The 24,908-nt window shown below is 48.2% G+C and overlaps 1 protein-coding gene across 3 annotated transcripts in view; it reads left to right on the top strand.

Annotated features, from left to right (window-relative positions):
- The window catches only part of SLC39A13 (solute carrier family 39 member 13), a 211,673-nt gene that overhangs the window by 168,095 nt on the left and 18,670 nt on the right, over nucleotides 1-24,908 (top strand). For 2 of the 3 annotated variants that reach the window (XM_085646548.1, XM_085646549.1), the window contains 2 exons: nucleotides 2,067-2,199; nucleotides 17,678-17,777. In XM_085646548.1, the coding sequence (XP_085502674.1) occupies nucleotides 2,067-2,199; nucleotides 17,678-17,777 (233 nt within the window). Of the gene's footprint in view, nucleotides 1-2,066; nucleotides 2,200-17,677; nucleotides 17,782-24,908 lie in introns of those variants that run through there. The other variant, XM_085646550.1, reaches the window with a different exon arrangement.

The following is a 24,908-nucleotide window of genomic DNA, read 5'->3' as shown; positions in this document are numbered from 1 at the left end:
ACAAAAGGGGGTGGTGATGGACGGAGCATCAGAACCAATCAAACACTCACACCCAGTCAACAGATCTGGGTTTGATCCATCACCGTTCTTTAGCCCACTCTGCCACCCCAGTTCAGACATGGCCATATGCAAATCAGTCTGACCCTGTGCCTCATGGGAACAGTCCAGCCCGAACTGCCAAGCCATGTCTTCCTTGGACCGGAAACATGCTTCCTAGGACCGGTTTCTGGCATTTCAGCCGTCTTCAGCCAGGCTTGCTTGAATCCAGTGGCAAAGTGAGCAAGGGACTCACGTCTGAGCATACCCTGCCAACTTATGGCGAACAAAGCGGTACAAAAGGGGGTGGTGATGGACGGAGCATCAGAACCAATCAAACACTCACACCCAGTCAACAGATCTGGGTTTGATCCATCACCGTTCTTTAGCCCACTCTGCCACCCCAGTTCAGACATGGCCATATGCAAATCAGTCTGACCCTGTGCCTCATGGGAACAGTCCAGCCCGAACTGCCAAGACTGATTTGCATATAGCTGGGTTCAAACTGGAACGGCATGGTGAGCAAAAAAACGATGGATTGAGGCCCAGATCTCTGTACTGGGGTGAATGTATGACATTGTTCTGCATTCTGTCCATCAATTGTTGTTTTTGCATTTGTCACCCCGAGTGGAAAGGGTATGCCCAGACGTGGGTCCCTTGCTCTCCATGCCACTGGAAATCAAGCAAGCCTGGCTGAAGACGGCTGAAATGCCGGAAACCGGTCCTAGGATGCTTGTTTCCAGTCCAGGGAGGACCTGGCTTGGCAGTTCGGGCTGGACTGTTCCCATGAGGCACAGGGTCAAGACTGATTTGCATATAGCTGGGTTCAAACTGGAACGGCATGGTGAGCAAAAAAACGATGGATTTAGGCCCAGATCTCTGTACTGGGGTGAATGTATGACATTGTTCTGCATTCTGTCCATCAATTGTTGTTTTTGCATTTGTCACCCCGAGTGGAAAGGGTATGCCCAGACGTGGGTCCCTTGCTCTCCATGCCACTGGAAATCAAGCAAGCCTGGCTGAAGACGGCTGAAATGCCGGAAACCGGTCCTAGGATGCTTGTTTCCAGTCCAGGGAGGACCTGGCTTGGCAGTTCGGGCTGGACTGTTCCCATGAGGCACAGCGTCAAGACTGATTTGCATATAGCTGGGTTCAAACTGGAACGGCATGGTGAGCAAAAAAACGATGGATTTAGGCCCAGATCTCTGTACTGGGGTGAATGTATGACATTGTTCTGCATTCTGTCCATCAATTGTTGTTTTTGCATTTGTCACCCCGAGTGGAAAGGGTATGCCCAGACGTGGGTCCCTTGCTCTCCATGCCACTGGAAATCAAGCAAGCCTGGCTGAAGACGGCTGAAATGCCAGAAACCGGTCCTAGGATGCTTGTTTCCAGTCCAGGGAGGACCTGGCTTGGCAGTTCGGGCTGGACTGTTCCCATGAGGCACAGGGTCAAGACTGATTTGCATATAGCTGGGTTCAAACTGGAACGGCATGGTGAGCAAAAAAACGATGGTTTCAGGCCCAGATCTCTGTACTGGGGTGAATGTATGACATTGTTCTGCATTCTGTCCATCAATTGTTGTTTTTGCCTTTGTCACTGGGTGCTGGTGTTTGATGCCTCCTGAGTGACATTCAGAACCCTTTGTCACTGTGTGCTGGTGTTCGATGCCTCCTGCTGGACATTCAGAACCCTTTGTCATTGTGTGCTGATGTTTGATGCCTCCTGTCGGACATTCAGAACCCTTTGCCACCGTGGGCTGACGTTTGATGTCTTCCTGCTGGACATTTAGAACCCTTTGTCCGTGTGCCTGGATCGAATGTTCTCGTAGTTGGAGGTTACAGCCCCATGTGTCCCTCTTCTGTAATTGGCTGGTCTTCAGGTGGAGTCTATAAATATGTGTAACCGGGACTGGTCGATTTGTGGGACTCTGTGGTACGATAGCAATTTGTGTCCTCTTTAGTACTAGAGGTACTGTTGGCTGATCAGTGTATCACTGACGTCTAACCTCTGACCCATGTTGTTTTCAGGTTGGGGATTTTGCCATCTTGCTCCGGGCTGGATTTGATCGCTGGAGCGCAGCCAAGATGCAAGTCACAACTGCCTTCGGCGGGATTCTGGGAGCCTGCTTCGCCATCTGTCTTCAGTCACCAAAGGGAGCAGGTAAGGGTAGTGCTGAACCAGGGCTATCTGATACCAGGGTGGCAATACACAGACATCCTGGTGTATTGTATATTGTATGCTTGCACATGCTATTAGTTTTCTTCAACACTACTGGGCAACCATCCCAGGCATGAGAGGTGACTGGAACATCTATACGCAAGTTTGCCTCTTACAAAAGTAGACACTGAACGACATGCAGAGCACTGTCCAAGACCACCCTCCCTCACACCCCGCTGATCTCCTGAGCAACGTTCTTTACTCATCATCTAAGGGGGAGAGTGTCTGCAAAGCACACATGGTTTTTAGGTCTTGTCTACTACATCGCACCAGCGGCTACCGAAAGACCTATTGTGAACTTATTGGACCTGATTCACAAAGGGCCTCCGCACTTGTGGCAGAGGCCCCCCAGTTGTGGGGGAGTCTTCACTCGGGGCGGAATATCCGTATTCAGACCGCTCCACGACTGCCAGTCCTCCACCACGAGTGCTGAGACTCCCACACGACTGCGGGTCATCCGCCATGAGCGCGGAGACTCCCCCATGACTGCGGCTCCTCCACCAGGAGTGCGGAGACTCCCCCACGACCGCAGGGTCATGGCCACAAGTGCAGAGACTCCCTCATGACTGCGGGCTTCTGCCATGCATGTGGAGACTCCCCCACGACTACAGGTTCTCGGCCACGAGTGCAGAGACTCCCCCATGACTGCGGGTCTTCCACTAGTGCAGAGACTCCGCCACGACTGCGGGTCCTCCGCCACTACTGCGGGGACTCCCCTACGACTGCGGGTCCTCCGCCACGACTGCGGGGAGTCTCCCTTGACTGCGGGGCTTCCGCCAGGAGTGTGGAGACACCCTCACAACTGCAGGGTCACGGCCACGAGTGCAGAGACTCCCTCATAACTACGGGACTTCTGCCATGAGTTGGGAGACGCCCCTACGACTGCGGGGCCTTCCCCAAGAAGTGTGGAGACTCCCCCATGACTGCAGGGTCTCGGCCACGAGTGCGGAGACTCCCACGTGACTATGGGGCTTCTGCCATGAGTGGGGAGACTCCCCTATGACTGCAGGTCCTCCGCTAGGACTGTGGAGACTCCCCCATGACTGTAGGGTTATAGTCACGAGTGCAGAGACTCCCCACAACTGCGGGTCCTCCGCTACGAGTGCAGGCACTCCCCTAAGACTGCGCATCCTCCGCCATGACTGTGGGTTCTCCGCCATGAGTGTGGGGAGTCCCCCATCCCCGCGCGTCCTCTGCCATGAGTGCGGGGACTTCCCCACGACTGCAGGGTCTCGGCCACGAGTGTGGAGACTCCCACACGACTGCGGGACCTCCGCCACGAGTGTGGGGACTCCCCCATGACTGCGGGTCCTCCGCCATGACTGCAGGTCCTCCCCCATGACTGCAGGTTCTCTGCCATGTGTGCGGAGACTCGCGCACAACTGCAGGGTCTCGGCCACCGTGCGGAGACTCCCACATGACTACGGGCCTTCTGCCATGACTGGGGAGACTCCCCCACAACTGCGGGGCCTCCTCCAGGAGTGTGGAGACTCCCCCACGAGTGCGGAGACTCCACAATTGCAGGGACTCTGCCATTAGTGGGGAGACTCCCATATGACTACGGGGCCTCTGTCATGAGTGGGGAGACTCCTCCACGACTGCGGGGCCTCTGTACTAGTGCAGAGCTCCTTTGGGAATCGGGCCCATAGTGTTTAGCTTTGTCACTCTCGCTTGTTGCTAATCTGACGGCTTGTTTGCTTCTACTTGTGTTTATCCCTTCCCTGCAGCGTAGCCCCTTTACCATTCTTTTGATTGGTTGATTTGAATACTTTCACTGCTCAGTTTTAAAGATCTTACTTTTTATACTTGGTGAAACACTCCAGGAGTGTGCATGTGTTTTACAGCTTTCTCCCTCATGAATTTCTCCCGACAAATACCAGTTCCTGTGTTGCTCTCTCCTTTGTGTGCTGCTCTCCCATCTCCACCCAGACACCCTGCCTCCTGCATTGCTCTCTCCCCTCCCCATGTTGCCATCCCTATTGTGATCTTTCCTTTGTGTGGTGCTTTTTCCCTCCCTCACTACCTCTTGTCTCTCATCCAGCCTCACGGTCCTTTTTATTATTGTTGTTTTGCACTTTAAATTGGAAAGAAAAGAATATTCGCGGCATATGAGCTGTAGATCATATGCTTTAGCATAGATCGCCATCTGGTGTTGGATCCGAATGTTTGCATTTTATTTTTCTTTGAGGAAGTCTTTACAGTCACGAGGTAGGTGGCTCCTCCATTCGGATTTTTTTCGCCATCGGGTTCGGATGTGTATTCCGACGTTCCGGTTTGGTATTGTTCTCGAACTTCGACGCGCAATCCTCTTCCCTCGACGGTATTGTCTTCGATCGCGGTTCCCCATTCGACGCGCATTGTTCCAACTGAGAAAACCTTCGATCAGATAAGTCGAGGCGGGCCATTGGGCCTTCCCGTACCGACCACGCTAGCAGTCGATGGAACACGCTCCATTTAATTTATGTCCTGGGTGTCGTGCTAAGTTTCCACACACCGATTTGCACGAGGTCTGCAACCTCTGCTTATCCCTGGAACACAACGAAAAGGATTGTGAAGCACGTTGATCGTTCCAATCGAAGAAAACAATTTGTGATCCTCGGGCTACACGCCACGAGATGCAACACTACAGCCGCTCCGTACCGGAAATCTTTGGAGAAGATCCAGATATCCAACATCCAATCGAAGGAGCCGAGGAAGAACAGTTCTCCATGTACAAAGCAGACTCCGACATGGAAGAGCACATCACTCCAGGTCAGCGTACCGTTGGTATTGATCCCCTTATGACCACTCAACATAAAACAAAGGCTCTGGTACTACCTTCGCCTCTGGGCTTAGGTCGGCACCGACCGAAAGTTTCCGATGCCCCGCCCTCCAGCCCAGCTAAGAAACATAAAGAAAAGCCTTCCGGTTTGGGCTCAAGCGGCACCCATTCCGGTGCCAAACCAACACCCTCCGCACTGAAACATACTTCCAAGTCTCTACCGGTCACCACACCACTGGGACTGAAGACTATACCTTCCACACCAAAGGCTTTGAAACATAAGGCCTCCAAACCTAAAAGTTCAAAAGGGTTGGAGCCGAAATCGTCCGGGCCGAAAGGCTCGGAGCCGAAATCGTCTGCATCAAAACACCCGGAGCCGAAATCCTCTGCATCACAAGACTGAGCCAAATTCCTCCGCTCTGAAAACGACAAACAAAGAAAAAGACACTCCATCCAAAGAGCCTCGGTCTGATGAGCCATCTTTGGACCCAAAACAAAAAAGACTTGTTATTTACTCCCTAAAACAGGGCATATTCAGGACAATCTCCCTAAGAAACGGAAGCTGGACCTCACAGAGGACCTTTCTATACCTCTTAAGAAAAAGGGCTCTGGTATTAACCCTTCTCAACCTTACATTCCACCTCCCTCTCCTCCTATTAATCCGAAATTGATTATTTCACCATCATATTCACCACCATCTCCACTTTCACCTAACATTCAGGATGAGGATTATGGGGTGGGGATGGGGATACTGATGAAGAGCAGGACATACCACCAGATCAGGATAGACCTCAAGATACTGATCCTCGGGAAAATTACGATAAGGAACCAGATACAGATAATGACCCTGGCCTGTATCCTTTTAGACCCTTCCCACCCGATGATAACATTGGATACGCTCAACTCATTAACAGAGCTGCCCAATATCACGGAGTGGAGCTCCATGAAGATCCTCTGGAAGAGGATTTTCTCTTTGAGACACTCACCTATTCTCAAAGATCTACTCACACTTAACCTGTGCTAAAGGGCATGGTAAAGCACACCAATGAGGTCTTTAAAGACCCAGTGAGAGCTCGATTACTAGCACCCAGAGTAGACAAAATATTCAAACCCGCTTCGACAGACCCTGCTTATATTAAAGGTCAGTTATCTTTGGGCTCTCCTGTAGTCTCTAACGCTCACAAGAGAGCTAACTCTCAAACCACAGGTGAGGCCCCCTCCTGACAAGGAGTCCAAACTCATCGATGCCTCAGGTAAGAGAGTGGCTACACAGGCTGCACATTCCTGGCGTATTGCAAACGCTTAGGCTCTGCTAGCACGCTATGATAGGGCTCTTTATGATGAGTTAGAACAGCTCATGCAACACTTACCCGATCAGTATAAGGCAAAAGCTAATGACCTTATCAAGGAAGGTAAACGTATTAGTGGCACTTGCATTAAATGTGCACTCGATGCAGCAGACACAGCAGCTTGTGCAGTGAATACTAGCGTGGTACTGCGCAGACACACTTGGCTTAGGATTTCCGGTTTTAAGCAGGAGGGAACAATCCTCCATACTAAACCAGCCTTTTGATAAGGAACATATTTTCGGGCCAGCCGTAGATACCTCCCCTGAAAACATAAAAAAGGACACTGCAGTCGCAAAGTCTATGGGAGCTTTACAATTAACAACTAACAGAGGGTCCTTTCCCTGCTCCTTTTACAAGGGTGGCTCAAAGACCGTGTCCACTGGCAATCCCTCTTCCTCCTATAAAGGGAATAATCAATCCACCTGTCCCAGAGGTTATTTTCGAGGAAATTATAGAGGGAACAATAATAGAGGAAGAGGCAAGGGCAACTCCACCCACACGTCCCCCGCAAACAAACCGTGACTTCCCTCCGCTACTCCCTGATCATTCCACACCTGTCAGGGACGTCTCTCGCAATTCATGCCTGTCTGGAACTCAATCACCTCAGACAAGTGGGTCCTACACATTTTCCAGTATGGTTACTGCTTGGAGCTTACAAGCACTACCCCAACTATTCTTCCAAAACCACATACAATGTCACCAGAACATCTCACTCTCCTAAAACCAGAGGTTCTCTCTCTGTTGAAGAAACATGCAATAGAACCAGTTCCATTTCAGTATCAAGGGACAGGGGTATACTCCCAGTACTTCCAAATCTCCAAAAAGGACGGCTCTCTCAGGCCTATATTGGACCTCAGACAGCTAAATCTCTACATTCAATCAGACCACTTCCACTTGGTCACTCTCCAGCAGGTGCTTCCACTACTTCAGCAGGGCAACTTTCTATCCACTCTGGACTTAAAGGACGCATACTTTCATATTCCCATTCACCCGGTTCACAGAAAATATCTCGTTCGTGGTGGATGGCCAACATTACCAATTCAAAGTTCTCCCGTTCGGGGTAACTACAGCACCCAGAGTCTTCACCAAGTGTCTGGCAGTAGTCGCAGCTCATTTAAGAAAACAACACATTCACGTCTTCCCTTACCTGGACGACTGGCTAATAAAAGCCAGATCAGAACACAGCTGCATACATCATACTCACAAAACAGTTCAGCTGCTTCACGACTTGGGATTCACTGTAAACCTCACCAAGTCTCACCTCCAGCTTTCCAACATGCTACGGTACCTAGGAACCACCATAGACACTTACAAAGCTCTAGCATACCCCAACTTAGTCAGGATACGCAACATACAAACTCTGATATCCCAATATCAGCCTCAACACTCATTACCAGCCCGAGTGTTCATGAAATTAATGGGCATGATGGCTTCTTGCATTCTCATCGTTCCTTACGCAAGACTTCAAATGCGTCTCCTACAGGAATGCTAAGCACATCAGTGGAACCAGCTCAAGGTCAGTTAACGGATCTGGTCAGCCATACCCATCGCTCTCTGCAGTGGTGGAATACACAAAACCTTTCCAAGGGGCGGCCATTCATCGACCTGCTTCCACAAATATATCTAACAGCAGACGCATCGCTCACTGGTTGGGGAGCTCATCTTAAAAAAAATACCATTCAGGATTCAAAATAAACCCTGCTCACCCCCTTGGTAGCTTGGCACGAGCAGACAGGCTTATCTCCGAGGCAGTGTGTAAAGCATTTGTGAGCACATACAGTAATCCAGTGACAACACTACAGATGGACACCAGACATCAAAAGTAAGTATTCTTTATATAGACTTATCACAAGCCCACAAACGACAAAAATCCACAATACTGTACTTTAAAAATGGTAGAAATAGCTTAGTTCTCTTAAGATGGTAAATGCGACACTTTAAGGTCAATGTACCTTTGGATGTGTAACGCTATACAACAAAAGTGTTGCAGGGAAGGTGATGCGTCGGTTCCTTACAAGCAAGAACGGTGATGCGTCGGGTCCCTACTGATGCGTAGGGGATGCGTTGGTTCTTCTCGGCGTGGGGAGGTGATGCGTCGGCAATGAAGATCCGGTGCAATGAAACAAAATGGCGTCTTCTTGATGTGACACGATGCGTGCACACCCGACGGCTGTACGGCGACTCAACGATTCTTCTGAGCCGCAACAGGCCCTGCGACACGCTTCTCCGATGATGCAACGGCTTCACTCTTCTCCGGTGATGGGAGGCGCTTCGGCGATGTGATGCGACAGCTGCAGCGGCGACACCCTTCTTCAGTGATGCTGCGGTGGCGACACACTGTCCGATGATGCGACGGCGACCCTCTTCGCCGGCGATGCGAGTCGCTTCTGTGATGCGAAGCAGCAACGGCGACACCCTTCTCCAGTGATGCGACGAGTGCGGCGGCGACGCGCTTCTTCGTGAGTCGTGCTTCCAGCTCCTTGCGACACGCAGTTCCTCAGAAGGTCCAACACAACAGTAGGCACTTCAAAAGAACTCTTGGGGAGCTGGTGGGTGGAGTCTGTTGTCCCTGAGACCTCAGCAGGAGGCAAGCTGTATCTCAAGCCCTTGGAGATCCTTCTCAAGTTGATTTGAAAGTAGCACAAAGTCCTTTCTCCTTTCTTTGGCAGTCAGGCAACCACTGCAGGCCAATCCCCCAAACAGCACTCAGCTAGGGATAGTCTTCCTCAGTTTCTTTGGTTCCTCTTCTCAGCAAAGGTTCTTCTTGTTTCTCAAAGTGATCTAAAGTTCTGGGTCCCCCCTTTTATACTCATTTTCTCTTTGTTCTCTGATGGAAGAGATGCCTTTGCCTAGTCTAATCCAGATCTGGTCAGTCCTGGAGCACTTTGTTGACAAGACTCCTTCTTTCCTTTCACAGTGTAGGCCAAGGACATCAGATGCACCACAGGAGGTGGAGCCAGCATTGTGGAGGGAAGGCACAGCCCTATTCAGGTCCCAGGTGCAACTCCTCCCACCCATCTACATGCACCTCTCTCTATTCAACCCTGTGCTGACTCACCCTGTCTCCTGGAATCCCCAGCCCCTGTCACTCAAACTCCAGACAAGGAATACACAACCTAGCAGAGGCAGGCTTGGATGGCTAGGCAAGAAAATTCCTACTTTCTACCTAGTTCCCTGAGTCAGTTAGGATTATAAGATGTAATATTCAAACTGCCCATTCTGGCCTATGGGGAACAGGTAGCCTTGCAATAGTGAAAAACGAAAATGGCTGTAATTCACTATTAGGACATGCCACACACATCAGGGCATGTCCTACCTTTTACCTACAATGCACCCTGCCCTTGGGCCTACCATAGTGGTAACTAATATGCAGAAAAGGGAAGGTTTGGGAACTGGCAAGTGGGTGCACTTGCCCAGCCAGCATGGCAGTACCAGACTGCACACAGACTCTGCAATAGCAGACCTGAGACACACTTTACAGACTGCTTCTGTGGGTGGCACAACCAGTGCTGCAAGCCTACCAGCAGCATTTCATTTACAAGCCCTGGGCACACTCAGTGTATTGTACTAGGGTCTGACAATTAAACCAAATCAGCCAATCATGGAGTCACTAATCCATGCATCAATTTACAATAGGGAGAGCATATGCACTTTAGCACTGATCAGCAGTGGTAAAGTGCCCAGAGTCATAAAACAGCCAACAACAGGTGAGACAAAATACAGGAGGAAGGCAAAAAAGTTCAGGGATGACCCTGAAAAAAGGGCCAAGTCCAACACAGGGCTTGTGGACCCGACAACAAAAACAACTTCACATAAACCACTTGGAGCTACTAGCAATTTTTCTGGCATTGAAAGCCTTTGAACTGCATCTAGTAGGCAAAGCTGTCCTAGTTCGTACAGACAACATGACAGCAATGTACTACATACAAAAACAGGGGGGGATGGAGATGGACCTAATTGCTCCCACATAGACTCAACAACCCTGGTTCACAACCCTCTTGGAACTATCGGTAGGTTCTCACCAAAAATTACACCTCTCCCCCAAGCTTCTCACTCAGAACCATGGAGAGATAAGACATCCAGATCCCAGTCAACTCAACCTTGCGATCTGGCACCTGAAATCTTAGAGTTTGGCTACCTCAATCTTCCGTCAGACTGTATCAACGTCATTAAAGAGACTAGACGTCCTACCACAAGAGCATGCTACGCAGCTAAGTGGAAACCGTTTGTAATTTACTGTACAAACAATCAAATCAACCCACTAGATGCATCCATACAAAACATAATTTGCTATCTATTACACCTGCAGCGTTCCAATTTGGCGTATACATCTGTGTGCTTACATCTTGCTGCAATAGCTGCTTACCTACAAAACAGAGAGCACTTGTCTTTGTTTCTGGTGCCCACTATCAAAGCTTTCGTGGAAGGACTCAAGAGAATCATTCCTCCTAGACTTTTACCTTCCCCAGTGTGGAATCTTAATATAGTTCTTACAAGACTCATGGGTCAGCCTTTTGAACCTTTACACACATGTGACCTACAATTTCTGACTTGGAAGGTAGCCTTCCTTATAGCCATCACATCTCGTAGAAGAATTGGTGAGCTTCAAGCACTAATCATAAAAGAATCCTTTTTGCAAATACACCAAAACAGAATGGTTCTTGGGACTAATCCCAATTTTTTTACCAAAGTAGTTTCTGCCTTCCACATCAACCAGACTCAGTGGCAGAGCGCGCTCTTCACACACTAAATGTCAAAGAGCCATTGAAAGAACTAAACCCTTTAGGAAAACAAAACAACTTTTTGTTGCTTTTGCACCACTGCATAAAGGCAATCCCATATCAAAAGCAGGTATTGCACGGTGGATAGTTAAGTGCATTCAAACATGCTATATTAAGGCTAGATGCACTCTTACAATTCCCCCTAAAGCGCTCTCCACACTCAAACTCGGGGCTTCTATGGCATTCCTAGGGAATATACCATTAGCTGACATCTGCAGTGCTGCAACATGGTCTACACCACACACATTGACAAAGCACTATTGTGTAGATGTGTTAACAAGTCAACAAGCTAGTGTGGGCCAGGTAGTTTTAAGAACATTATTTCAAACCAGTGCAACAGGTTAGCCACCGCTTGGGAGAGAACTGCTGTATAGTCTATGCTAAAGCATATGATCTGCAGCTCGTATGTCTCGAATAGAAAATGCTACTTACCACAGTATGCATCTGTTCTTGGCATACAGAGCAGTAGATTCATATGCACCCACCCGCCTCCCCGGGAACCTTTATCTGTTGCAGTATTGTCTTACTTAGATACATTATACATGGACATTTCTTTACTACTTTTACTAAGTCCATCATCACCCTTCTGGGAAAAACAATCTGGGGATGAAGTCAATGCCCATGTGCACTATCGCCGGAAGGAGGAGTCACCTACCTCGTGACTGGAAAAGACTTCTCCGAAGAAAAACAAAGTGCAAACATCCGGACCCAACACCAGATGGCAATCTATGCTAAAGCATATGAATCTACAACTCTATATGCCAGAACAGATGCATAATGGGTAAGTAGCATTTTCCTTCTTTTACTCTCTGCTGTTTTTGTTTTGTTTTTTTAAACCATGCCGCACTGCATCTGCAGACTTACTTGACAAAGTCAATATGTCCAAAACATGAGACTTGTTGGCTTTGACAAAGCTAGATCATAAATCCTTGCCTTTATTGTCAATTTATTTTTAGGGCTATAAGCACTTTGAATTTCCATCCACCCCAGTTCTCCATTAACTCCCGCATTTCTCTGAAGTGCCCCCCCATACATACTGTCTCCAGTGCTTGGACTTCCATTTCAACCTTACATTTTATATCTCTCTCTCTCTCTCGTCCACGGCCACCTGGGAACTTCATTCCTTTAGAAGCAAGGTTTGTAATGCTCTCTTGCCTCAGGTCCCTTTGTGTAGAGTCTGATTTCCTCCGATGTGGCCCTCCGAATCAAGTAAGAACTCTGGTTCTGAGAGTGACCGAGTCCCGGGGGACCCAGAGGCTTTCACTCCAGTATATACCCATGTTTGAGAACTCTGTTATATTACAGAGAATCCCTCAAGGTATCTCAGTTCATGGACTAAAGACTGGTTCTGCATCACAGGATCTTCATTGAAGTGATAAGCCTTGAATATTCCGTGCTGCTTGCGCAGACCCCGGAACACCGTCTTCAATACATATAGCGAAACCAGGAAATAGATCTGTATAGAGACAATCGGTAAAAGTCCTGTTCGAGGAATATGAGCTGCAGATTGTACACTTTCCATTAGATCGTCATCTGGTGTTGGGCTCGGATGCTTGCACCTTGTTGTTGTCTTGGAAGAAGTCTTTTGTAGTCACGAGATAGGTGAATCCTCCCTTGGACGATAGTGCGCATGGGCATCGACTCCATCCTCAGATTGTTTTTTTCCGCCATTGGGTTCAGATGTAACTTTTGCGCTCCGGTTCGAGAACTTTGTGTTCGAAGCATATGAGCTGCAGATCACACACTTAGCATAGATCGCCATCTGGTGTTGGGAAAGTCTTTGGAAGTCACAAGATAGGTGACTCCTCCTTTGGACTATAGTGCGCATGGGCAGCGGCTCCATCCTCCAGATTGTTTTTTTCCGCCATCGGGCTCGGATATGTTTGTTGCGCTCCAGTTCGGAACCATTACCGATTCCACTTTCGATGCGCAATCCGTCACCCTTTCGACGGTATTGTCTCGATTACGAACCCTAATCTTCGCGCATCTCTCCAAATTGAAGTCCTCGATTCCGATCGGCGACGAAGGCCTTCGGGCCGAACTGGGCCTTGGCTTCTGGCTCATGGAAAGGACGTCATTCAAGAAGTGTCCTCAATGTGGGTCTAAGTTTCCCCACACCGATCTGCAGGAGGTGTGCAACCTCTGCCTTTCACCAGAGCACGAGGTCAGAAACTGTCCAGCTTGTGCCTCTTTCCGCTCGAAGAAGACCATTCGGGACCGACACGCGCGAAGAACCATGGCTCGCTCGTCGACAACAATCCCCGAAGACATCTTCCAAGAGGGCATCGACGTGCCGGAGCGAGAGCGGGTCGAAGAAGGCCTCGTCAGTGCCTCAGAAGCAGATGACTCTGACGTCGATGAGATCACTCCGGCGCAGCGGGTCGTAAGTAAGAACGTCGACCCCGACCCCCTCCCTGCATTTTCGAAAAAGGCTTTGGTCACACCTTCACCTTCGGGCCCAGGTGCACACCGAGAGACTGCTTCCCATGCCCCGCCCTCGGGCCCGGCAAAGAAGCCTACTAAGCCTTCAGGCAGCTCGGGCTTGAGTCAGCCTGCCGTCCGTACCGAAACACAATCACCGGCACTGGAAAATAAACCGCCCTCCTCCGTGCCGACAGCTGCTTCCACATCCAAGCACACGGCACCAAAACCCACAAGCACCGACTCATCGACACCGAAAAGACATTCAGAGCCGAACAAAAAACCACTCCCGAAGGGCTCGGATTTGGAGCCAAGGAAAGCCTCGGAACAGAAAAAACAAGTTCCACAGGCCACAGAGACTGTAAAGATGCACGGTTCCAAAACAACACAGAACCGCTAAAGAGTCGGTGCCGAAGAAGCCTACAGAACCGAAACGCCCGGCACCGAAAGACCAACCTCCAGCAGAAGAGCTGTTCACACAAGACCGTGCTAAAGACTCTCATAAGGGATCCTAAAACTGGTCAATTGACTCTATGTTCTAGGAAAAAAACAATAGAGGCGTCTGCACTGGCTCCACCCCCTAAAAAGAGGGACATTGCTACATCTCCTCTAAGACTCACTTCTCCACCACCCCGTTCCCCTACACCATCTCCTACACCAGTAGACGATGATGACACCTTGAATGACATGGGGGAGGGTCCGGATGATGTGCCACTAGGGGATCCTCGTCCACCTTCTTCCCCAGACTTCTGGGATGATTATAACATGCCAGATGTCCCTAATGTTCCACAGGATGATCTCTACCCCTCCAGGCTTTCCCCTCCAGAGGACACCATGGGCTTTAATCAGCTCGTCCACAGAGCTGCCCAATACCACGGGGTTGCCTTGCATACAGAGCCCATAGAGCAGGATTTCCTAATGGATACATTTGACACCACTCAAAGATCCACCTCAATACTACCTATGCTTAAAGGTGTTATTAAGCATGCACCTGAGGTCTTTAAAGATCCTGTTAGGGTTCGAGTTATTAACCCCAGGATCGACAAAAAATACAAAGCTGCACCTGATGACCCAGCTTACAGTAAAGGCGCAGTACCCTTAGACTCCCTGGTAGTTTCCAATGCTAGGAAAAGGGCCAATTCTCAGACATCAGGTGACGCTCCACCACCCGACAAGGAGTCAATTCAATTCAATTCAAAAACTTTATTCGATCATATATAATGATCATAAAAGTACATACATACAGTAATATAAAAACATGAGGATTCAGCAAATTTTAAATTAATCACATATCATAAAAGTAGAGCTTTTCCTCATACATATCGATTTTAAAATATATACAGCAGTAAAATAACAAATGTCCTGTGAATTAAGTCCAAATAAAAGCCCCATGGCTGAAACAATATTAAAAACTTTATATTTTTTAAAGAGTGGTTTCAGGTATACTTTTCGAAGATGGAGATAGAGAGGGCATAACAATAAAAAATGCTCCGTACTTTGTTTAGTAGTCCCATCACACGGGCAGGGGGCAGTAGTATATGTCTTCATTACAGGATACGCAACCAGCAAATGAGCAGTTCCCATCCGAAGTCTTGTCAACACAAATTGGTGGGAACGAATATTAACCAATTTAAGGTATCCTGGGGGCCCCATTCCTTCCTTATTATATTTGTCATAAAAAACATGTGAGGAGAACTGGACAGTAGCTGCATTACGCTTCATCTTGCTAACCCTCAAAAATTCTTGTTTAATCTCAGTCTTCGTGATATCTAAAACACGAGAAGGGTTATCGCAAACCCTAAGATTAAAAAGATCATCAAATATTCGAATAATATAGTTAAGCCACGGGATACGGGAACATTTATCCAAGTGGAGACAATCGGAGATTATCTTTCTTGTAAAGCCAGTCTGTTCCTTCGACCAAATGGATCTCCATACTAACAGGGGTCTTAATCTAATCAGGTCAGATAGATGTTCCAGACCAGACTCTTGATGGATCAGCTTTGTTGAGGAAGAAGATGGCAAACAAAGAAGTTTTTTGATAAATTTGTTCTCCTCTACCTGAAGCATGTTATTGTTGTTATTGTTGACGTGGCAGACACCGCCTCCAGAGCAGTAAACACAAGTGTCCTTTTGCGTAGGCATGCCTGGCTACGCATCTCGGGTTTTAAACCTGAAGGTCAAAGCTCCGTCCTCAACCAGCCATTTGATCAGGAGCACCTAATTGGCCAAAATGTAGATTCAACCCTTAAAAAGATGAAAAAGGATACGGATACAGCTAAATCAATAGGAGCCTTGCAGTTGCAAGCTCCCAGACGTTCCTTACGTCGCTCACCTTACACTGTCACCCCCAGAGGCTACTCCTCAGACAACCCCTCCACCTCTTACAAGGCTCCCGCCCAGTCTACGTTTACCAGAGGTTACCAGAGAGGAGGCTACGGAGGAAACAATAGTAAAGGCAGAGGCAAGACCAACAACACCCGCTCTGCCTCCACCCCTACCCAATCACTTCCCTTCACTTCCCCCAGACCATTCCACACCAGTCGGGGGAAGACTACAACAGTTCCTGCCTGTCTAGACCAACATCACTACAGATAGGTGTGTGCGACAAATAGTTCAATCAGGTTACTGTCTGGAACTTACTTCTACCCCCCCACACATACCACCCAAACAACGCCCAATGTCCTCACAACACTTAGCTCTGCTAAAACAGGAGGTGATCTCCCTCCCACAAAAGGGTGCAATAGAACCAGTTCCCCTGCAACAACAAAAAACAGGAGTTTACTCCCTGTTTTTTCTCATACCAAAGAAGGACGGCTCTCTCAGGCCTATTATAGAACTCAGACCTCTAAACCTGTACATACAATCACACCACTTTCACAATCCCAGTCTTAGGGACATACTCTTCAGAGTGATGGAGTGCCTGCATCCTTAAATGGATCATGGGCGTCTTGGGGGCATACTCTTCAGAGTGATGGAGAGCCTGCATCCTTAAATGGATCATGGGCGTCTTGGGGACATACTCTTCAGAGTGATGGAGTGCCTGCATCCTTAAATGGATCATGTAAGGCGTCCTGGGGACATACTCTTCAGAGTGATGGAGTGCCTACATCTTTAAATGGATCATGGGCGTCTTGGGGACATACTCTTCAGAGTGATGGAGAGCCTGCATCCTTAAATGGCTCATGGGCGTCCTGGGGACATACTCTTCAGAGTGATGGAGTGCCTACATCTTTAAATGGATCATGGGCGTCTTGGGGACATACTCTTCAGAGTGATGGAGTGCCTGCATCCTTAAATGGATCATGTAAGGCGTCCTGGGGACATACTCTTCAGAGTGATGGAGTGCCTACATCTTTAAATGGATCATGGGCGTCTTGGGGACATACTCTTCAGAGTGATGGAGTGCCTGCATCCTTAAATGGATCATGTAAGGCGTCCTGGGGACATACTCTTCAGAGTGATGGAGTGCCTACATCTTTAAATGGATCATGGGCGTCTTGGGGACATACTCTTCAGAGTGATGGAGAGCCTGCATCCTTAAATGGCTCATGGGCGTCTTGGGGACATACTCTTCAGAGTGATGGAGAGCCTGCATCCTTAAATGGATCATGTAAGGCGTCCTGGGGACATACTCTTCAGAGTGATGGAGTTCCTGCATCCTTAAATGGATCATGGGCATCTTAGGGACATACTCTTCAGAGTGATGGAGTTCCTGCATCCTTAAATGGCTCATGGGCGTCTTGGGGGCTTACTCTTCAGAGTGATGGAGTTCCTACATCCTTAAATGGCTCATGGGCGTCTTAGGGACATACTCTTCAGAGTGATGGAGTTCCTACATCCTTAAATGGCTCATGGGCGTCTTAGGGACATACTCTTCAGAGTGATGGAGTTCCTTTTGTTAATCATTGACATCATGTGCCTTGGTCCACTTGGTTCAGTTGAAGAGACCCAAGACTACGACTCATCTGTTAAGTAAAACACAGACTGTAATACTACACCCTCTGCTCACTCTAAGCATGTGCACACATAAGGAGGGATATAAATCCTCACCACTCCCAACCCTACTGTCCCCCAGTACTTATGGTGTGTCTCTGCTCTTCTTGCAGGTGAAACTGTAGCTTGGATTCTGCCATTCACATCCGGCGGATTTCTGTATATTGCACTGGTGAACGTTGTGCCTGATCTTTTAGAGGAGAAGAACCCCTGGTAAGTTTTGCAGTGAGCTTCTGTACAAGTGCCATGAAGGATGCATGTGAGCCCACGATGTGTCCGTTGGTGTGATGACAGTGTCACTGGCTGTTTGCAGTTTGTCATGTTTACTAGTCTCTGTATGTGGCCATATGTGTTTCTAAAATCCAAGCGGCCCCTTGTTGAGAGGGTGACGTAAGGCCTTGCAAATAGCTGCGGGGGATTAAGGCGTCTAGGATGCCACATAACAAAGCCACGTATTCATTTGATTTGAGTTTTAGAAAGGGTGTAAATACCGATGGGTGACTTGGCTCTAGAGTTGGAAAAAGGGGAGAACAAGAGACTTACGACTGGAATAAATGAGTGATTTACAAAAGTGCATATGGTGGGATTCCGTACATATAGCTAGAGGAAAGCTGTTCAAAGCCTGCGCCATAATGGGGAGAAGGGCTGGCCACCAGTACGTGTTCTTTGTAACCTGGGTATAGCAATGAATGGCTTTGTGGCAAAAGCTCAAGGCTTTAAAAAGAGCCTTTATGAACCAGAAGCTAATGAGGATTAGTGAGCTGGGAGGAAAAACTGGAATATTTAGGAAGCCCTAAAATTTGTCTTGCAGCCATGTTCGAAATAGGTTTGTCTGTGGGTTGGCCGCAATGAGAGCCCGACCAACAGCGAGTTACAGTAGTCGAGTCTGCCAGTAATGAGCCCTTGAACTGGAGTTTTCTCGGAGGAACTAGGCACAAAGGGTCCAATTTTCCCAATAAACATCACCCTGCTAAAAGGGATGGCTGATAATTTATTGATATTAGTCCCAAATGAAAGTTTGGCATTGAAATGACACCCAAATTTCAAGCGCTAGAACTAGTCAATGAACATGTGCAAGACATGGAGGCTCCAATTAGAAGGCTGATTTCAAACACTGTGTGAACAGAATTTAGGTGGTAAACTGTCCCCTTTCCAGGCACAGAATAATCAAGTGTTGTCGACGTAGGAGTAAAATTGAAACCCAAAAGAGGCAGAAACATTAGCCAAAGTTGTCACATGCAATTTAAAGAGAGTGGGGCTCAAGTAAGAACTGCAGGAACCCCATGATTGATTGGACGACTGGTATGGAAGCAGATGGACAGCCTGTACCATCAAACTCAAAAAAAGGTTTGAACCAACCAAGAACATTGTCTTGCAATCCAACAGCACTGAGCCTGTCTAAGAGGGTCTAATGCAGGACTTAGTCAGAGGCCGCTGAGAGATCGAGGAGTAGAAGGGCCGTAGAGCCCCCAGAATCCAAAATCATGCTGGTGCCATTACTGGTGGCTGTTAACATGGTCCCAGTGCGGAGGGTGGGATGGAATCCAGATCGGTAGATGTCAAGAGCAGCATTCTTTTCAGTATAACAGGAGAGCTGGACGTTAACAAAGCCCTCCATGATTTGGCCGTCACTGGCAGAAGGGAAATTGGACAATAATTTGCCCGAATCGCAGGGTTTAAGGAAGATTTCTTGAGAAGTCGAATAACCAAAGCTGTTTGGATTTGACTAGCTGATATGATATGTAACAGATTGAAGTTAGGACCGGTGCCATCGCAGGGCCAAGGCCCTTATAATTCATACAGAGCCTGGATGGAGAAGAGCCGTAAGAACTTGAATTACACTTAGAAACAAAACCACAGTTACCGCAGAATATACAGACCAAGATAGTAGTTTGGCTTTAAGGTGCAAGGAAGATACCAATGTGTCAAGAATCAATAGAGCATCAGGAAGAGAGGACAGGGAGGACAAAAGTCGTGCGATCTTCTCTTAGAAGAAGTCAGTTAAGTCAGAACAAAGGACTCGTGTCGGGCCAGTCGGGTACGTCATAGCCTCCAGGTGAGCCAAAGAATGGTGGCCTACAAAAAGTTCTTTAGTGTGAGTTTTTGGGAGCAAGAATCCGTTCTTGATAATATTTAGTTCAGGCGTTGCTTGAAAGGATTTTGTGACTGTTAGACTCTTGCTTACAGATGTATTTATCTGCAGAATTGTAGTGAGCAGCCAGGGGCGCTCCAGTCAGATCCTGCGTATCCCAAGGAGCAGATGGAGTAGAACACTGGGAAACCAAGAACTCCACAGGAAGGGGAATAAAGGACGCCACAAGAAGGGTCGCACCGAGAGCGCTGGTGATCCGTTTATGAAACGAATCGACAGAGTTGTTGATGCTACCAGGGGCTCAGGCGCAGGATGCTCTAAGCAAGCGACCCGCGTAGGAGGCTTCACTTTAGACCACGAGTGATAAGAAATGTTGGAAGACTCATTGACTTTTATTTTGGCCTCTCTCCTTGAGTGATAAGAACATCACATTGTGGTCCATCTGGGTCAATTCTGCAGAAAGGGTGTTGACTAAAGCTTGGCAGGACTAGATATGGGCACGAACATGACCTGCCGACTGAGTTGGTCCTTGTGCAAGTTACAACAATCAAATGCCCAATAAATAGCAACTCTATGGCTTCCTTGTCAGATTTTCTGTCCACATGATGATTAAAACTTGAAGAAATATAAAATAGTTAGTTTCTAAACTCGAGAGATTGCCTCCTGTATTGAAGTAATAACGTTCTTCTCGGGCCAGCGGGTCTGTACATTAATACCATTATAGTGGATGAATTTTTTTTAATTGAAAATTTGAATGAGAAATATTGAGAATATATTCTGTAAATGAAAGTGACTTGATAGTCCATGAGGAGACAACATTTTTTTTTTGTAAATAATCGCATGGGTCTGTTGGCTAATTTGAAACGATAACCAGGGGTGTAAGATCTGGGGCCGGTCGCTTCAAGCAGGATTCTGCTATACATGCAGAATCAAAAAGAGTCTTCCAGACGCCTCCCCTCAGTCACACGTGTACACATCAAACAGACATTGGTCAGAATACACGTTATATTGGAATTCAGACAAGTATGATATACAGCTCAATTAGAAATTCTAGAAGATACGGAGAGAGGGAGTGAATATGAAATGTGTGAGCTGCGCGTTAGATATTCGGGTGCACTAGTGAGAAACTTCAAACTAATAGGTTCAGTGATACACAGGTGCAAATCATTTAACAGTAGCATGAAGTCCTTGCTTACCGGCTGCGGAAACAAGAAGGAGCAGTGTCCCGGGCGCTGGATACGGTCTGGGCATAGAGGGACGCCGACAGACTTGCCTTTAGCCCGCTAGCAGCGCTTCACTCTGCTGACATTCTAAAATTGAGCGCGAATGGCCGACCTATCCCAACTGGGAAAGACTAGAGAGCACACTTCCAATACCGCACCTCTCAAATGGCACAGTTGAGTGCAAAGTAAAAATAGCCGATGCTCTTGCCGTAATATAAGCGGCCGTACAGTTAAATATAAACAAGCACTGGCAAAGCCAATAGGTCTCAGCTATCCAAGAGATATTGTCTTTGCGAATGTATTTGAGACATGTTGTACACCAGTGGGGCTGCTGTACAGCAAGGCAAAACGTTAGTGTTGTGGAGTGGCATAGCATTGAGGGACGTTGTGTAGAGGGGCATGGAGTGACATAGAGGGAGTTGCGTACAGTGGAGTAGAGTTGAGTTGGTTGTCGGAGTGGTATAGAGTGGAGTAGAGTATCATAGAATGTAGTGGCATAGAGTGTCATGGAGTGCTGCGGAAGGAGTAGAGTGGAGGGGCATAGAGTGGAGTTGTATAATGTCACAGAGCAGAGTGCAGTAAAGTAGAGTGGTTTAGTGTCACATAGAGTGTTGTGGAGTAAAGTGGCGTAGAGGGAGTCACATGGAGTAGAGTGTTGTACTGGGGAGTGGCATAGAGGGAAAAGGGACCAATACCAGCCGCCCAAGCCAATCCTATAGATTTGGGGGGTTGTGATAATCTGAACAGTCTCATTTGTTCGGTACGATGGTCGGTAGTTGTGTTGGTTCTGTCATTGGCGGAGCTGGCAGGGGCAATGGAAGGGGCAAGCTGCAGTGGCCACGAGACGAGGGCCCTGGCACTTATCTTTTTTTTTGTTTTACGAATTAAGCACTGGGTGGTAGAAAAGGAATTTGTGCAGAAGGACGTCAATGAGGGGGCGCCAAAAGAACTGTGGCATCAGGCACCCACCAGCGCTAAAGCCAGCCCTGGATGTGGTCACTGTTGTGTAAAATGCTGCAGCGAGAAAACACCCAGTGCAGAGATCCTTGCGCAGACCAGGTTCAGTCCTGGCAGTGCCGACGCAGACTTTCATATAGGATTTTCCTAGAGAGTCTTCATTTTCTAAGTGGAAGAACCAGGAAAGTCCATCTGCATTGGCATGGGCAGCCCCAGGTCTGTTTTCCACTACAAAGTCCATTCCCTGTATGGAGATGGACCACCTCAACAGTTTAGGATTTTCACATTTCATCTGCATTAGCCATCTGAGAGGTCTGTGATCAGTTTGAACCAGGAAGTTAGTACCAAACAAGTATGCTCTCAACTTCTTCAGGGACCAAACCACAGCAAAGGCCTCCCTCTCAATGGCACTCCCAACGCTGCTCTCTGGGGAGTAGCCTCCTGCTTATAAAAGCAACAGGTTGGTCTTGGCCTTCATCATTGGTCTGGGATAGGACCGCTCCTATCCCTAGCTCAGAGGCATCAGTCTGCACTATGAACTGCTTGGCATAATCTGGGGCTTTTAGAATTGGTGCTGAGCACATTGCTTCTTTTAGGGTGTCAAAAGCCTTTTGGCAACTAACTGTCCAGTTAACTCCCCCTGTCCATGGCGGGACGGGTGTCTCTGATTAAAATGGTGCTTCTGCCCCAATTACTCTATTTGTTTCTGAATATTCCGTTTTACCCGGGGAGACATTTCTTTATGACACTCAGGTCTGAGCTGACGCGACTAATATGGGGAGGTCGGCAGCCGCGGCTGCAATGGGACATACTTACTAGGCCCTACTCGCGGGGAGGGTTTGGGGTGCCAAACTTTGAATTATATTATCTCAGTGCGCAGGCCCACTATGCTTGGTACTGGGTGAAGCAGCCCAGGTATATGCCTTAGGTGGCGGCGGAGCACTGGCTAGCGCACCCGATACCGATAGACGGAGTACTGTTTGAACCGGTTGCACCTCGGGATAAAGCGCCAACGACGGTCACTTGTACGGTGGATGCCTAGCGCCGAATCGGGCGCATCTTATAGACACCCATGCAGTGTGCGGCTCCATTGCCGCTCACGTATCACCCGAATTTACCTCTGTTGCAGGAGACATTGTTCCACCAGTTTCAGAAAAAAATGAAGATTCAGAGGTGGGGGGGACTTGTATCATGAGGGACGGTTCCGCACCGCGGAGCAGATGTTGCAGGGCTCGCAACACACTCCACTTGATCTTTTCTTATGCGTCCGGCTGAGGCAGGGAATTCGAGCTATTACTCCGGACTTCCCGCATGAACCTGCGGCGTGTGCCCCACTGCAGGTAATGTTGCAATGTAAGACGGCCACACGGCTGGTCTCGTTGCTCTATAGAATAGTACACACTCAATGGGAACTGCCCGATCCGCTCTCCCGAGCGCGATTGGGTACGGAGCTTAACATAACACTTTCGGAAGAGCAATGGGAGTATTGTTGCTTGCAGACTGAGAGAGTGAGTGGCAGCAGTAGACTCCGAATGATACACTATAAGTACCTGCATAAATTATACTATACGCCAGTTAAAATGTATAAATACAGGTTGAGGGAGACAGACTGCTGTGACAGATGTAGGGCACCTGGAGCAGAGTTTTTGCATCTAGCGTGGGAGTGCCCGGAGGTGCTTGATTATTGGTGACTGGTATTTGAGGCACTGACTAATATGGTACACACGCACATTGACCCCGACCCATTAATAGCGTTGCTTGGATATGTTAGGCCACTACAGGCAACAAGCAGGAAATATGTGGCACTGGGGCTTTTGATGGCAAAGAGGAGAGTGGCCTGTCGCTGGGGTCAGGGCCGTGCCCCGAAGTTCAAGGACTGGCTTAATGACCTGGTGACTTGCCGGGAGCAACTTGGCACATACGCGAGTTGTTGCCTGGCGCCTCTAGGCCGCGGAATATATGGGCCCCCTTGACCTGCTATCTGCTTGAACACCCGCAGGAGGAATCGGGACGGGAGGCCGGAGGGGCGAAACACTAGAAGGTTGGGGGCGGTGGCTACGAAAGGGGGGGCTGGGTGTAGCACAGAAGTGGTGGGGTGTTGTGCATTCCTAAATCGGACGTTCTTCTGAGGTTGCGGGCGGTTGGATTGTTTCTCATGTAGAGTATCAAGTGGCTGACCTGCAGGGTACTAATTAAGGTGGATTGTGATGATGTTGACCTGTTTCACAGAGGGCGTTTTAACTAGCCCTCGAGAGAAACTTGTAATTTATACCATGTGTTGATGATGTAGATATGACTGCAGACTATGTTTTAGATGAAGCTGTAGATGTATGACCACTGCATTGTGTACCTCTGTGACGTTTCTGATGATGCTAATGTTTGTTAACACAAAAACAACAATAAAAAGAATTAAAAAAAAAAAAAAAACTAACTGTCCAGTTAACTTTCTTGGGCAATTTCTTGGAGGTGAGGTCTGTGAGGGGAGTCACAATGGACCCATATCCCTTCACAAACCTCCTGTAGTACCCAGTCAATCCAAGGAATGCCCTGACTTGGGTCTGGGTTGTTGGAGCTGCCCAGTTCAGGATGGCCTGGATCTTGGGTTGTAAGGGTTGTACCTGGCCTCCACCAACAACGTGGCCCAAGTACACCATAGTTCCCTGCCCTATCTGGCATTTGGATGCCTTGATAGTTAGGCCTGCAGTATGCAGGGCATTTAAAACCTTCCCAAGGTGGATCAGCTGATCCTGCCAGGTGGAGCTAAAGACAGCAATATCATATAGGTACGCTGCACTAAAGGACTCCAATCCAGCAAGGACTTGGAAGGTGGCACGGGCATTCTTTAAACCAAAGGGTATAACAGTAAACTGATAACGCCCATCAGGTGTGTCGAATGCTGTCTTTTCTTTTGCTCCTGGGGCCATGCCAATCTGCCAGTACCCTGCAGTTAAGTCAAAGGTACTTAGAAATTTGGCTGTACCCAATTTATCCATCAACCTGTCTGCTCTTGGAATAGGGTGAGCATCTGTCTTGGTGACATAGTTGAGCCCTCTATAGTTCACACAGAACCTC

Source organism: Triturus cristatus, chromosome 3_1, assembly GCF_964204655.1.
Source record: "Triturus cristatus chromosome 3_1, aTriCri1.1, whole genome shotgun sequence".
Classification (NCBI taxonomy): domain Eukaryota; kingdom Metazoa; phylum Chordata; class Amphibia; order Caudata; family Salamandridae; genus Triturus; species Triturus cristatus.
This window is presented reverse-complemented; position numbering and strand designations above follow the sequence as displayed.